General features: G+C 40.6%; 1 protein-coding gene across 1 annotated transcript; it reads left to right on the top strand.

Moving 5' to 3' along the window:
* The first annotated feature begins 8,042 nt into the window (after positions 1–8,042).
* Positions 8,043–15,205, top strand: LOC121907338 (frizzled-7-A-like). Its single transcript, XM_042426843.1, has one exon. It carries the CDS (start codon positions 10,810–10,812, stop codon positions 12,520–12,522), a length of 1,713 nt encoding a protein of 570 aa, XP_042282777.1. The 5' UTR covers positions 8,043–10,809; the 3' UTR covers positions 12,523–15,205.
* The last annotated feature ends 1,104 nt before the right edge of the window (positions 15,206–16,309 follow it).

The raw sequence follows: 16,309 nt of genomic DNA, 5'->3' as shown, positions 1-16,309 counted from the left end.
TTGGTGTCAGGACAACAACCCTCTACCTCAACAAGCAAGCTTCAGGAAGGCGACCACACCCTTCGTACACTTCGACAGAACTGAGGTTACGAGTGTCAGCAGTTTCATGTTATTTGTGCTGCAGTCATATCAGTTATTGTAATTATGAGATTCCCAGTCGTAAATTGCTTTCACGCCAGCTTCCAAGTTGTAATTATAAGTGGAGAACCCTGACTTTTCTGAAAACTCAATGTATGTGACTTCATATTATGGATGTGCAAAAAGGGACACCTCACATCAGCCAAAGTCCGTTGTTCAAGGTGGTGAAACTTAAATTGAATTAATATAGTGTCATGTTGTCTATGCACAGTATTTTTAACCCTCAACTCTCATAACTGTCTTAAATTGTCTGATGATGTCATGGCTTAACACAGGAATCTTACTCAACTTTTTCATCCACCCTATAAGAGATGAATGTGGCATTGATGTGGACATCACTAACCTCTGAAATGTTGGTTCAAACTGCCCACCTCTTCCCTCTGAAGAGATGTAAGAAGTTTGGCTTGGGCCCGGCAATCTTCACAAACCTTTATAGACGCACCATCATTGAGAGCATTCAGATCTCTGCATCTCTGGTTTGTATCGAAGGGAAGATGGCCACACATTTGACACCAAGAAACACAACATAAAGACCTAAAATGTTCAGATGTCTCACTTACCCAGCTTTTATGGAAGGAAATTAGTACCAGGTGTGAAATGTGTATATCTAACGCTGTACAGTATCTGACACGTGTACTGAACTTGCCTTGAGAAAGACAAAGTAAGGCCGAAACATCTGTGATATAATAAAGTCATCTGAGCTTAGTGTGCGGCCATCTTCCCTTCTAAATGCCACTGCCATGACCAGCACTAAGTTTTTGATGTGGGTTCACCAGACAACTCTTGCATCTCTGGTTTGGCGTGTCTCTGCTTACAAACGCAAGAACATTCATCAATCAAGGTCTCTTGCCACCCAGCACACAAACTGTTTACCTTGCTGCCATCTGGCAGACGGTGTTAAGATTCATAGCTCAGACCAGCAGGCTGAAAGAGTTTTGTACCTTCAGGCCTTGAGGCTCCTTAACATTTAAGATCTGAACTGAACTCACTTAATACTCGTCTGACTACTTTTGTGCTGCTGCTGCTACTTGTTCACCATGTGCAATTATATTAACACATTATGTATTATTATAGATAATTACTGTTCTGTGTAATCAAATACAATATTACTTACTGTTATGTGCAGTATTGATTCATGTTCATCAACACTTCAATCATGTTCAAATATCATGTCCCACATTACATGATTCATGCTCATCTTAGAGCAATATATTAGTTTACTATATTAGGTTAATATTCCTAATATTTCTTTGAATTGCACATACTACAATCTTGGACTGTGGCAATGCAGCATTTCACTACACATTGTAATTGTATAATGATGTATGCTACAAAAAAAAGATTTAATTTGATACATATGTGTACATGTTTAAACTTGATAGTGAGCCTCTACACTTTCTACATTTTTATTTGATCTACATATATTGTTGTATAATGGCTTATTTACTGTCATGTTTATTGCCAAGTAGAAGACAACCGATAAATCAGCAGGGATGATACTAATTTACCGCAGATAGACCGTATATGTTTGATGATAAGTAACAGGAAATTGCAGTACAACAGCAGAAATGCCAAAGATGTGTTTAATCAAAATCCAAATCCAATGTGCTGCAGCACAGATCAAAAACAATGAAAAGTGTATGTATGTTCCTGTGTTCCCAACCATTAGTTTTCAGCAATAATGAGGTTAGTGAGGAGCAGTATTTGATACGATTTTATTTTTTATTATTTCTACTCCATCCAACATTTTGTGTGTAATGTGCTGCATGGACTCTTCTGGCAACACGCTCACATACTGTATAGAGTTTTTGTCCAAGTTGTTGAGATGTCAGCCAGTGAGCTTCCTGCTGCCTGCCACCGGACCAAACACACACTCTGTTGGTCCAAATAAATCGCTCTTTCATCACTATGTGTATGTGTGTGTGGGTGGGTGGGTGTGTGCGTGTGTGTATGTGTGTATATATATGTGTGTGTGTGTGTGTGTGTGTGTGTGTAGTCCAGCACTGTAGGCTCTCTGTGTTGCACTGACAGACACAAACCAGCTGCCTGCATTCCTCTCTCTCTCTCTCTCTCCCCCTCTCCTTACTTCTTAAGGTCGATCTCCCCTCCCCCCATTCAGATGAGTGTCCCACACACACTTCTGTATTGCTATATATACACCAACCCATAACACAGACACATACACACACACATGCACACACACAGACACACACACACATACACAAGGAAAGCATAATGTAGCAACTTATTGTTGAAGAATCATTGTTTTTATTTGTATGTTATACCTTTTACAGATGGCTTTAAAGCTGCAGAATTAAACAGATGCTACTCATCCTGATCTACTGTCATCTATCTTGTGTCTAACTGACATCCTTAAATCCTCCAGAGTCATTTAGAGGCCTTTCCCCACCATGTTTCACAACATTTGCTTCAAGCTGCCAGTATGCTTTATCAGAAGTACTTGTCGGATGGTTGAAGGGCTTGGGAAACTACCTCTCCCCACATCTGTCTGACGTTGGAATTGTGGGGGCTGCGTCCAAAAAATATTACATTTAGGGACTTTGGAGGCTCTGTACTTTTTTCATTTGTTACGTAACTATTTCTGGCGCTTGTACAAAGGAGCGCAACACTGTGAATGCCTGTGAGTGTAGCCACTCGGATTAACACTTCTACTTTCCAAAGTGGTTGGACAACACATCCACAACCCAGACCTCATTCATCTTTTTTTCCCTGCTTTTCTCCATTATTGTCAGCATGACTACCTTCTCTGATGGCGCTAATGTCACCTTGATAGTAAGCCCAGGTCGTAGCCAACTTCTCAAAACCCACTTATATTAGCTTGCTTTTTTAAACAGATGTTTTTAAAAAAAATGATATTCCTGTTTTATGAATTCTATCTTGTCATTTCTATGTTGCATATGTGATATTTAATGATTTTAATGTGAAGCACTCTGTAAATTTTGTTTTGATAAGTGCTATATAATTAAATGTTTATTTACTTACTTTTGGCTAGCAGCATAAAGTGGTCCAAAGTCTTCTGTAGTGTGTTCAAGAGCTGTCTTCTTCGAGCTGTCTTCTTCGAGCAGAAATGCTCAAAGGATTCAACATTGTGTTTATTGGAACATTGTGCAGCAGACTCAGTGGTTTCATATGGTGGGGACAAGGCCTCAAAATCCTCTTAAAAATGCCTTTGTAGTAAACTATCAGCACCACAATCACAGACTTTTCATGTCAATCCACACTTACAGTCTTGTTAACAGACAAGAAAAACCTACCTTTACTAGAAATAAAACTAGACATGGTGTTCATTGTGATGTTTTCTATCTCTAAGTTGTTTTTTAAGTACGTTATGGTCTGTTATTTGATAGTCGACAGTAAAAGGCTGACATGAGATGAGAGGTGATGAGGGATGACTCTGGACCCTGCAATTAAATTGCACGTGTCCTAAACCCCTTATCTACAGGAACACCTACTCAATCTAGTTTTCATTTCAACAAATACATCTGAAAACATCATAGTATGCTTTGGAATATGATCAGTAGTTATGTAAAGTATATACAGTATGTAGGTCAATTTACGACCACACATGAGGATGAACTAGATACAACATGTCTATACATTTTCAAGTGATACTACCAAAAGTCCAGAAATAAAGATTCATATAATTTCGCAATAATAATCGCATGATTTACATAATCTCACTTATACATGGATTAAAGCATAAATATACACCAGCAAGGTGCATTCAACTTTCTAGTGCACTCCTTCAAAACACTTAACATGCTGTTCAGACCAACCTGGTCAGCTAACATGTCCTGTAAGCCGTCCTCAAATTGGAAAACCTCCTCTGACCAAACTAAAAGGCTTGTGTTTTTCCACCTCAAGGCCATATCTAAATAGTTGCTCAGTATTGGTTTTCACACGGTAGCTCAAATGCTTCGCATGGTGGTCACGCGTCTGGCAAACCTTGAACTGAGCAAGCACAGTCTGAACCAGCAAAATCTGTTTTGTTTTGTTTATTTCACCTTGGTCTACTGTAAATCTAGTTGTTTGTGTAACACTTTTTTCTCTCCAGCAGATGTCCAGCTGCAGTGGACCGCAGTCCAAACAGTGACTGACTGTCTGGAAACCTGCTGGACGGCCTCCATCTGTTTGACCACCGCAGACACTATCCACATACATATGCAAACACAAACAAACAGCCACAGTTACATGAGCCAAAGTGCATCCATTTGACCCGGTGTGGCTACTAAATGCTGTGTTTTACACCACACAGAGAAACCAGGAGTGTGAGTGAGTGACTGAGTGAGTGAGAGGCAGGGAGAGAAATCAGAGTCATTTCAGTACTGAAATCTTTGCAACAACTACTTGTAAATTTGTACAAAGTGCATGTTTTTGCATTTGTGTGTCTATGTGTGTATGCTGGTGACAGTTGAAGAATATTCAAAGCAACTATGGTCAGTTTAGTTTAAGAAGTTTAACCATCAAACTCCAACAAAGTACCTGTATGACAGATTCAAATTATCATCACTTATCCTCCTTACCTTTACTGCAGTCTTCTTTATAAGAACTTGATACCCTGAAGAAGACTCCTTGAGTCACAACGCACTGGTATATCCATATATTAATAAAGGATTTTTAACTCACTATCAAGAGTGCCTCAGATGCTTTTCTGACTGACCCTCTACACCATTGACTTCCATTATAAGTAAGCTGGAGAGTCATTGTTTTTTTATTCTTATAAGAACTTGTATTTATTCCACCTTTAGGTCATTATGGAAGCAAAAGTATCATATTGTTTGTAGCGCTCTGATTTATAAGTGCAACACCAGTACTGTACTCAGATTAGCATGTACAAAAAACTGTAATAACTGTATGTGCTTTGCCCTGAATTGTGTCCCATTTATAAAATACAGAATACAGAAAGTGTTGCAAAGTAGGAAACTGTTGAAATACGTTTCTCAAGCAATGATAGTAATTGATAATGACACTAGGTTCATTATTCTGTGATTGTTTAATGGTTTGTTGGGCAGTTAATTCATCAGAATCTGGCAGCTCCAAACCCCCTATCAATATATCTAACCATTCATCCATCTATCAACCCTTGCTTCAGTCCATCCACATGTCTGACATCACTGGTTCAGTGAGCTGTGACGCTCAGATGGTGATTTATCCAACAGCCGACTCTCCTGGGAAATCACGGTGTACTTACAACATTCTTAATCAATAGCTTTAATAGCTGGTGTCTTTAAATGTTACACAGCTGTTCATCAACACAACCAGTGAAACCAATCTTCTAATCAGAAGTTGACAGAATTTTAGTTAATTGATCCCTCAGACTGTCTGAGGCTCCCAGTAATAGCCTCAGTGTTTGTTTCTTTCAGCTGATGTTCTGTCACCAGCATTTGGTTTCTGTTGCTAGTAGCAACCACCACTGGACATCTTTTAAATTCCCTTGTTAGAGCATTATCTTTCATTACAGCTGTTTTGTGATTGTGGATTTGTGAGTTTGTAGACTTTTTCTGATTTTCTATGATCAGCTTACTGCTAACCAGGCTAGCCAGTTTAACGCTACTAGTTCTCTTGAGCTGTTGAATCACTGTTGGGCTAACAGTTGAGTTTTTTACTCTTTTTACTTTCACTCTTATGGACTATGTGTATGTTTACTAGAGCAATTACAGTGCTGTGCTTCCTATGGGGGCTTAATATTGATCTTTACAGATGATACTGTGTTTCTTCCCTGCATGAACAGTGCAACTCATTTGACAGCTAGCTTATACTTTTGTGAATCCAGTTTTCTTTTTACTGCACTCATTAATATTTAAAATAACTTTGATCTGACTGTTTTTATGGCTTTTTCTGATTTGAATCACCATCATTAAATTTGTTGTCCAAAACTGTTTTCACAGTTTCACAATTGCTTCCAGTAAAAACCTCAAAGGCAACCCGCTGTCTTCAACCTTTATTGGAAGTGTGTTTGCTTTAATGCAGAGGTTACAGATGTGACCCTCATGGCGTCTGCATGTCTCTGAACAACTCCAAACCCAGATGAGGTCATTTCATTTATGCGCAAAAGAAGAAGCCTCCTGGAAAAGCTTACTGTCTGGAAAATGAACAAACTGTTAATAACCAGACGCCACATTAAATATATTTCAGCTGGACCAACTTCCTCCTCCTCCTCTTTTGCTCATCAATGCAATCTGGTTTGCAGTAATAAATGTATTGATGGGTGAGATGTGATTGAGGTCAGAGCGCATTGATCATATAAGAAACACAGGTTGGATAGATAGATGGAAAAACAACACAGCTACCAATGAGGTCATCCTGCTGCACTTTGCCAACAAGGTTTTAGATGGATTTCATCTACAATATGACTCAGTAAAAAGAAAAGCCTGTATCAAATTCTTCGGTCTGTCTACATTTTTAAACTGTGAAAAAATAACTTGGCAACACTAAGCTGACTAACTGGAAGAATCGTCTTTACATATTTCGGCACTGGGCCTTCATCAGGCCTTCACTGATTTTATGATGAGTTTTTTGATGTTTTTTTAAACTGTGTGCTTGAATATAACACGAGGTTGTTATATTCAGTCTTACTGAACACAGCTCCAGGTAACATACTTGTTAATTAATGTATTTTTTAAATTTGTACATTATTATTTAGGCATTTTTCCTTTTTATTCGATTGTATACAGTAGAAACAGATGGAAAATATGATGATAGTAAATTATAAATGCAGCATGAGTAAAAGTATAGAAAGAAAACGTTTTTTAATCGTAAAAATCAGATAAATAAATAGAAGAGAATTGCATGTAAGTGCAAGGTGGATAATGCTGAGCACTTCAGCCAAAAGCAGTGGAGAATAAAAGTCTTTAACCCTATTTTAAAGGTAATCAAAGTTTGGGCAAAGCTGTAAGTTTGTACAAGCTACATGGAGCACAATACCTAAACCCTGCTTCTCCAGGGAATGGTTAGCAGACTGCTGCAAGATTACCTGAGAGGGTTCATATACTGTAATAAAACACAGTCAGAGATGTTTTTGTGTAAAATGATCCAGGGATTTAAAGATAAGCAGCGCCATTTTAAACTCTTTTGTGAAAGTATGTGCCAGTGCAGAGACCTAAGATTTGGTGAGGTGTGTTCAGTCGCCTTTGTTACGACCCTGACAGCAGCACTCTGAATGAGCTGACGCTGAGAATTGATACAACAGTCCAACCTGCTGGGGGAAAAAACATGGACACATTGTTCAAAATCAATCCTGGACATGAACCATCTGATCATCGCTGTTTATAATAGTAATAGTCCATGACTAAAACATGAGAGATGAAAGTCTTTGTGTTTAACTAAAGGTCGTTTAGGCACATGCAGTCACTTATTTACAACTACTTATGCATACACTTGTGAAGACAAGTAGTAGCTGCTTGGTGACAAAGCTACACTTTCGTAATTTTGTGATTTATTATGTTTGGCCTAATGGAAGCTTGTAAATGTTGTATATAAAAGAGGCCCGGGGATAGAGCCTTGGGGAAATCTGTATGTCATGATGCATTATTGCTGAATGACACAAAGTAGTTCCTTTCTTGGAGAGAGGACTTGAACCAAGATTGTATCAGAAAGTCCTTCTAGTACTATTGTGGTCAGCTGTGTCAGCTCAGTGGCACAGATACCCAGGACATTTGTAAATCAATCTGTGGTGGGTCACAAATTGACCAGCTGGCTTATTTTAATCTAACTCTGCTTGTTATTCAGAGGCCAGCTGACAGCGTGTAACTCTACTGACTTTTCCTTTAGGTTCAACTTCCCTTCCTGCCCTTTCTCGCTCTCTTTCTCCCCCCTGCCCTCTTCGACCCTCTCTCTTCTTCCTGTCCCTTCCCCCACCCCCCTTTCATCCCACTGAGGGTAGAAACACACCAAATGCAGAAGGGCCACCAGGAACTGCCTACACCTCCCACAGTTGGTCGCCTGTGGGCAGATGATTCGTGCTGTAAATTCACTTTACTGCTGCTTTGACCGTCGCCGTTGCTGTTTGTTCTCCCAATGATACAGATCGGTTGAGGTGCTGCGTCTAATTGATTGCAGTGAACCTCTTTCGGCAGTAAACACCAACAGGTACTCGCTGTGGTCGAGTGGTTAAGATGTCTGAATCCATTGGGGTTTCATGTGCTTGTTTTCGTGGTGTGTTTGCTGTGCTGAAGTGTGTTTACATGCCCTACAGTGACTGGCTGTGTGTGTAGAGATTCTGTGAGGAAATGGATCCAACTCAACCTCACAGCTGCACACTGAGATAGTGTAGACGGTAGAAAGGTTACATATAAACGGACGTGAACAACACAATGAAATGATCATTTTCTGTTGTGAGCATATGTCAGAATGCCATTTATCCTACAGGAAGTTCTAATATTAAGTATGATTACTGATGTGCAAAATGTATCATGTTAAAATAAAGATATGTTAAAAGAGCATTCATGTGGTAACAGTGCCACATTTATATTTTGGAGAGTTTGGTCTACAGGTAGTGCTCCAGTTTTAAGTGTATATACATTATATATATACACATATAAGATACTGCTGGTTGGAGATTGAGTAAACAAAGGGAAACGATTGCAAGAATGATCCCCTTTGAGCACTTCCAGTGTTTGTCTGCACCTCAACAAAAGGAAGTTATAATGCTGATCACTCCACAGTTGCTGGCAGTGTTCCACTTTATTCCATTTGAAATCACCTTTCATTACAGCAAAGAGATTTTGCTTGTGCACATAAATGCGAAATTGTCTATTTAGACCGTGAATATCGGTAATCTAACTTCACTGTGTTTGTAGCCTGATAATGAGACTGATTCGCTAGTTAATTTTAATTAACATTAACTCTTTGAATCGCTGAAAAATCTGTAAAACAAAAGATCTGAAAAATCTGAAAAAAAAACAGGAGTTCAGAGGTCTGAAACCAGGCTGCTGTGTTTATGCACTTTATATATAAGTTCCAATGTTTTCAGTTATAAGAAGCTCTGACATCTTCTATTACTAACTTTCAGTGAATATGCTGATTTTTACTTTAAATATATTTTAACACTGTACTTTCAGCTGTATTAAAACAGTGCAGGCTGTATATACTGTACACAACCACCTACTGTATGTATGTAAAGTAACTTATCAGTTTTTTACCCATTCAATATTTATTCCAGCACTCTTTGCACTCTTCACACCTTTGCACTATTTGTATCCACTATTATACACTATTGTATGCACTATTATGTTGTTGTCCTCTTTTCTGTATTTATGTATCTATGTTTTCACCGATTTGCTCATAAATAATAATGATTATGTTTAATTTTTGTTTATGTTTAATTATCTTTGTTTGGCCTGTTGTCCTTGTGTATCTTTCTGAAGATTCTTGTGTGTATGCACTAAAAATCACTGGGTTCAAATTTTACCCAGTTTGGGTTACTACAGCACCAATACAACACTGGATTAACTTTACCCAGTAGCAATCTGTTATTTCGACCCAGTGTCTCCACACAACAAGCTTTAGCTAAAAACAGTCACAAATTAATTGTTTCTTATACAAAACGATGTGCATATGACAGTCAACAGATACACAAGTTGTTAACAATCATTAACAGACTGTGATATAAGTTTAAAAAGAGTAGAGTGAGTTATAACAAGCTTAAAGTAAAGTAAAAAATAACACTAAAACTGGGTCAAACAACCCCTTGTCTTGAGTGGCTTTCTGGGTAACATTAACCCAGCATTGTGTTGATGCTATATTGACCCAAACTGTGTAAATTTTTAACCCAGTGACTTTTAGTGTGTAAAGCACCATGAGAGACACTAGAAACCAGTCAAATTCTTTGTATGTGTAAACATACTTGGCCAATAATGCTGGTTCTGATGTCTAATTAAAGTTCAAATTAAGTTGTTCAGTAGTATAAAACATTACGTAAACTATTGCGTAAACTTACCCAGAATAGTGAATAATGAGTATTCTTGTAAAATCTCTTGTGTAATGTAATTACTATAACATATTTTCCTTCGATGGTGAGTGAAAAGCCAATCAGGAACGAGTCCTGTAGGAAAACAAATGCTGGGATTGGCTGAGACGCAGCATCGGTTTCCAGGCGCCCTGCGTTGTGTCGGGGGGGGTCCATGAATGGAGGGGGCGCCTGGAAACCGGTGGCATCCGCACAGAGGGAGGAGAGAGAGGCGAGGGACTCCCGACCGCCTGCGAACCGACGCTCTGCGAGAAGTCAAGGCGAAAAACGATGGGAATATAACCTTTTTTAAAAAGTTTCATCTTTCGCGTTTTGCCTCAAAGTAATAACGCTAAATTGTTAAACGTGCTGGAAGAGTTTTTTTTCGCGTTACTGTTATTTTTTTCCTTTAGAAAAAGGGGGACTATTTTTCACTGGAGCAGAAGTGGAGAGTGGACTGCATGGAGTCACTTACAAAGACCATCAAGAAGTCATGACACGACGGACGTTTCATTTGGATTTATCTGCGTAAAACTGCGCGTAAAAAGTCGACTGCGGCTACCTCGACTCGATTTACTCGGACTACAAGCTAAATGTTGGGACATTTAATGTAGATTTGCTTCGCTTTTCAGCCGTTTTCAAGTCGCCCTACTTGGTTCAAAGTTTTTCCTTCCCTCCTCCCCCCCCCCTCCTCTTTCTCAACTATGGCGGCGGCGGCCAGGTCCACCGCTGGCTCCGTGCTGCTGCGGATCATGTGGCTGGCGTGCGGGCTCTCCTTCTCACCCACTTCTGCTCAACACTACAGCAGTGACACTGGGATATCCGTCCCAGAGCACGGTTTTTGCCAGCCCATCTCCATCCCGCTGTGCACCGACATCGCCTACAACCAGACCATCATGCCGAACCTCCTGGGCCACACCAACCAGGAGGACGCCGGGCTTGAGGTGCACCAGTTTTATCCGCTGGTGAAGGTCCAGTGCTCTGCGGATCTAAAGTTCTTCCTCTGCTCCATGTATGCGCCGGTCTGCACCGTGCTGGAGCAGGCTATCCCCCCGTGTCGGTCCCTGTGTGAGCGGGCACGGCAGGGATGCGAAGCCCTGATGAACAAGTTCGGCTTCCAGTGGCCGGAGCGGCTCCGCTGCGAGGCTTTCCCGGTCCACGGAGCCGGAGAGATATGCGTGGGTCAGAACACATCCGAGCCCAGCAGCCCGGCCTCCTCATCATCCCCCTTTTCACCCGACCTTGTGACCCTTCCCCCAAACATGGGCCGACCCAACCAGCGCACGCCCCAGCACAACCAGCACCAAGACTTCTCCTGCCCGCTGCAGCTGGAGGTGCCTTCCTACCTGGGCTACCGATTCATGGGGGTGAAGGACTGCGGGGCTCCGTGTGAGCCCAACAAGCCCACCGGCATCATGTATTTCCGGGAGGATGAGGTGAAATTCGGCAGGCTTTGGGTCGGCATCTGGTCCATCCTGTGCTGTGTGAGCACCTTGTTCACAGTGCTCACATATCTGGTGGACATGCGGCGGTTCAGATACCCGGAGCGACCCATCATCTTCTTATCCGGGTGTTATTTCATGGTGGCGTTGGCCTACGCTGCGGGGTTTTTCCTGGAGGACAAAGTTGTTTGTGTGGATAAATTCAAGGAAGACGGCTACCGGACTGTGGCTCAGGGCACCAAGAAGGAGGGCTGCACCATCCTGTTCATGGTGCTGTACTTCTTCGGGATGGCCAGCTCCATCTGGTGGGTGATTTTGTCCCTGACGTGGTTCCTCTCGGCTGGGATGAAATGGGGCCACGAAGCTATTGAAGCCAACTCCCAGTACTTCCATTTGGCGGCCTGGGCCGTGCCAGCCGTCAAAACCATCACCATCCTCGCCATGGGCCAGGTGGACGGCGACGTGCTGACCGGGGTGTGTTTCGTCGGGATCTTTAACGTGGACGCCCTGCGGGGCTTCGTCCTGGCGCCGCTGTTCGTCTACCTGTTCATCGGCACGTCCTTCCTCCTGGCCGGCTTCGTGTCCCTGTTCCGGATCCGAACCATCATGAAGCACGACGGTACCAAGACGGAGAAGCTGGAGAAGCTGATGGTACGGATCGGTGTGTTCAGCGTCCTCTACACGGTACCGGCCACCATCGTTATCGCCTGTTACTTCTACGAGCAGGCCTTCAGGGAGCACTGGCAGCGGACCTGGCACATGCACACCTGTAAGCGCTTCGCCGTGCCCTGCCCGGCTCACAACTTCGCCCCCATGACCCCTGACTTCACCGTGTTCATGATCAAATACCTGATGACCATGATAGTCGGGATCACCTCGGGTTTCTGGGTCTGGTCCGGGAAAACCCTTCAATCATGGCGGAGGTTCTACTACAACGGCCTTAACAACGGTAACCATGGAGAGACAACGGTGTAAAGTTTTTTTTGTTTTTTTTTTTAGGATTGAAAAAGCCACAAAACCGCAAAGTTTTGGATATAATTACCATGAAAATGAGGTCAAATAGCTTTCAATGTTTTTAAATACTATTTTGGACATTTTTTTGTCTTTTTTTTCTATTTGTCTTTGAACACACAACCAAACTTTTATCTTAAATGTATTTGATAGAAGGTGGAAGAATCTGCATATTCTTTTTTTGTTTGTTTTTTGGTCATCAGACAGCAGCTTTTTGCATCTTCGGATTACGAACTGGTGTAAATGGCCATACTGGTCCCTGGACTGTAAAGCCGGACTTGTGAAGTTACTTTTGATATGACTCCCTACCTATTACTGGTTACATCCTTTATATTACAGGTTGAATGTACTTTCTGTCTACTCTGAGTTTCTCAGTGGGAAAACTTCATGCCAGAAAAGACTGGTCAAGCAGTGTGTGACCTTCTGTCCATACTGCAGCAAAAAAAAAAAAAAAAAAAAGGTCAAAGGTTTGATCCCTACAGCAGCCGCACCCTCTGACTGTGAATGCATGAATTAGGCATGCCTGGATTATACATGTCGAATTTAATTTACTCTGCCTTTAGCTGAAGACTGAAATGCTTTAATTTGTGTGTTAGATGTTGCAGAGTACAATCTCACCTGTTTTTAATCTGAAGCATAATGCAACAACTCATGACTCAACCATTATGTGCTAAGTGGCTGCCCGGAAATCTTGCAGAAAACTTTTTATTATTTTTTAATTTTTTTTTTTTTTTTCTCCACACTGTTGGATAATTTGCTCTTGCGTTGAATGTTCACTCCGAAGGTGAATGAAGTTACTGTATGTATTGGTTTGCACAGCTATTTCTAAAAGGTTGAAAGTGTTAAAGAAATGACTGAAACACCACAGGACGACCTGGATCTAACAGTTACAGAGACCACACACACACACACACACATACACACACACACAGAGAGGCCTCTATTCTCTGTAATGGAGAGGCAACAGCTCTTTGTTTGTCTCTGTGTGTGGTCTCTGAACTGTTGGATCCTTCATCAAAAAAGACTAAAGCTTTTAAGACATCCAAAGCACCATTTCAAGGATCCTGATTTAATCTGTGGGCAGTAGAAATGGTTGTTTAGGATTTTTAATGTTATTTTATCCTGGATTAAGATGACGGTACAATCTGTAACGGAAGTCTGCCATACTCCCTTATAATTTCAGTTGAAGTGTTAAATGGTTTTTTTCTAAACCTGTTGTTTGTTTTTTTGAAGATCCTACAAGGGTTTTCACACAAGCAGACTGAATTTTTTTTTTTAGAGTTTTTAAAGAATCGTTGTTTTTAGTGTCTGGGCTACTTTAAACACAGAGAAACTGCATTTATTTTCTGTGCTTCTGGAAACAGGAGCTACTTGTGCTACAGAAACCGATGTTTCTGTTCTTGTGCCTGATGTTTTAAGTAATGGAAACACCAGTAAGAAGGTCAAAGGTCGCAACCTTTTTATTTGTGCAGTGGAGACAGATGGCGGTGCTCAGCGGAGGTGGAGTGTTTTGGTTGGGACTCAATCACTTGAGATAATATGGCAGGTTAATATAAGAAAATGAATGATGTTTGTTAGTGGAATTTAGCATTTACATGGCCTCAACAGGTTCAACAGTTCATAACAAATTTGAAAACAATTAGCATCCTTTTTAAAGCAGTAGAAGGGAAACTGTCAACCAAATACTCTTCATCATTAAAACAAATTCAGGATGGAGAACGGTTAATTTATTTTATGAAACCTGAGTAGCTTTTGAAATTTAAGTGGACACTTTGAATTCAAGTGAGAAAACACTCATTTTAGAATAATTTCTTCACTTAACTGTGTTGAATATCATGGCATCAATAGCAAAAAAAGTGACCAGCAGTGATATAATTGATAATCCACTGTTGAACTGGTCATAAATTCTCAGACCAATTTAGGAAATGGTGGCATCATGTGGAGAAATCAGAGCAGAAAAACATGTTTTGATCCCAACTGAGTCAGCTATAAGGCAGAATATGATTGTCAGAAGCTTTAGTTTCTTGTCATACAGCACATTTCTCTACATGTCTCAAGTGTAATCCATGAATGAAAAAAAACACCCTGGAACAAGGAGAGAAAGCTTAAGATCTGGGGATTCTGTTTCACTAAAGCTGCGTCCCAAATCCAAACATACTAATACCAGAAAAAACACACAAATCTTCACAGAGTACCATTTAAGCATTTTATAGACCAGAAATGTCCTTTCTTTTTCCTCATGTGAATGTACTGCATACCTCAAAACGCTGGTTAAAGTTAGTATGTAGGAATGAGTCAGGAGACAGCTCAACACTCCACCACACCAGACTCATCTGTCATCCATCATGTTTTTACCTAACAAGGCAAAAGTATTCTGTGTAGTTGTCTTCAGGCAGCTGCGATCTGCCAGAGTAAATGAAACAAGACTCATCTGTTTGTTTTGTATCAATCTGTTTTCAGAAGGAATATGCGTGTGTGTGTGTGTATTTTTATTGGAACATATGCAAACCACCAAGTAAACACAGACTCTGTTTTTTTTAAAGTCATATTGTATTTATGGGGTTACTCATTTTTGTCTTTTTTTACTTGTTTTTTAAATGAGATAAGCCTGTTGTATCTGTACAGTTTAAATAAAAGCGATAAGGTTTGTAATGTGTGGTTTGTCGTACGAACGTTGACAATTCGCTCTTGACCTTGGAAAGAGGAGTTGGCAAAACAATCTTAATATCCGAGTAAGTGGACCTTGAGTTGAGATTGTTTTGTCAACATACACTATGTGTGGTAGTTTATTGTTAAATAACGCTGTAGTGCAAAAAAGCGTGAGCCAAGTCGGGCTCTTATTGTTTTCACTTGGCACCTAAACCTTGTGGCACGCCAGTGAAAATACTTGTCATGCATGGACGGGACACATGACTTTAGAGACATCAGCAGTGACACAAGGCAACATTGTCAAGCAGCTTAGCAGGAAATCTGGCCAGTAGGTGAACAAAAGTCCTACAACCTTAAGGCTGTATCCGAAATCACTCCCTTCTTCACTCATTCACTACTCCCTATATAATAGACACTAAATAGTTTACTCAATAGTGGGCAGCAAATCAGGATTTCAGACACTAAGTAATCATCATCATTTTGTGTCATTACCATCAGCTCCAGAGTCGTGTGTTGGTAGTTTTCACATCTTTGAAATGTGCAAAGTAGTGTACATGCCATGGACACCACTTTTTTCGTTCTATTGTGGCATTTTTATGAGGGCAATATATAGTGGATATATTTATACATTCAGCATTTGGACACTCAAATAAAATGGCGGAGGGTAAATGTAGTGTACTATATAGTAAATAGGGAGTGATTTCAGACGCAGCCTACATGTCATTGATACATAAAGGGCTGCAGTTTTTTCAGTGAGTGAAATACCCATCAAGACTTCACCAAGGTGGCGCCCTCAAATGTCTTGTTTTGTCTGACCAAAAGTCCAAAACATTCAGTTTATGACAATCAGAAACTTGAGAATGTGTGGCATTTTTCACTGTTTTTGCTTGAACTGTAATGATTAATCGATTATGAGAACAGTTGCCAATCACCTCAGCTCTAGAGACATAATAATCTGATACCCTTCATTACCTGCTGTGTTTTATGTTGATACTGTGGAAAGCAGTTGGGGAAGAAGTATTCAGGTCTTTTACACTAGTAAAAGTGGCAATACCACAGTTGCAATTACCAGGTACAAATACTATGTTAAAAGTAAAAGTCC

The sequence above is a fragment of the Thunnus maccoyii genome, chromosome 11, assembly GCF_910596095.1.
Source record: "Thunnus maccoyii chromosome 11, fThuMac1.1, whole genome shotgun sequence".
Taxonomy (NCBI): Eukaryota; Metazoa; Chordata; class Actinopteri; order Scombriformes; family Scombridae; genus Thunnus; species Thunnus maccoyii.
This window is presented reverse-complemented; position numbering and strand designations above follow the sequence as displayed.

Excerpts from the sequence above, each read along its gene's own strand:
- LOC121907338 (XM_042426843.1), top strand. The coding sequence starts at position 10,810 with ATGGCGGCGGCGGCCAGGTCCACCGCTGGCTCCGTGCTGCTGCGGATC.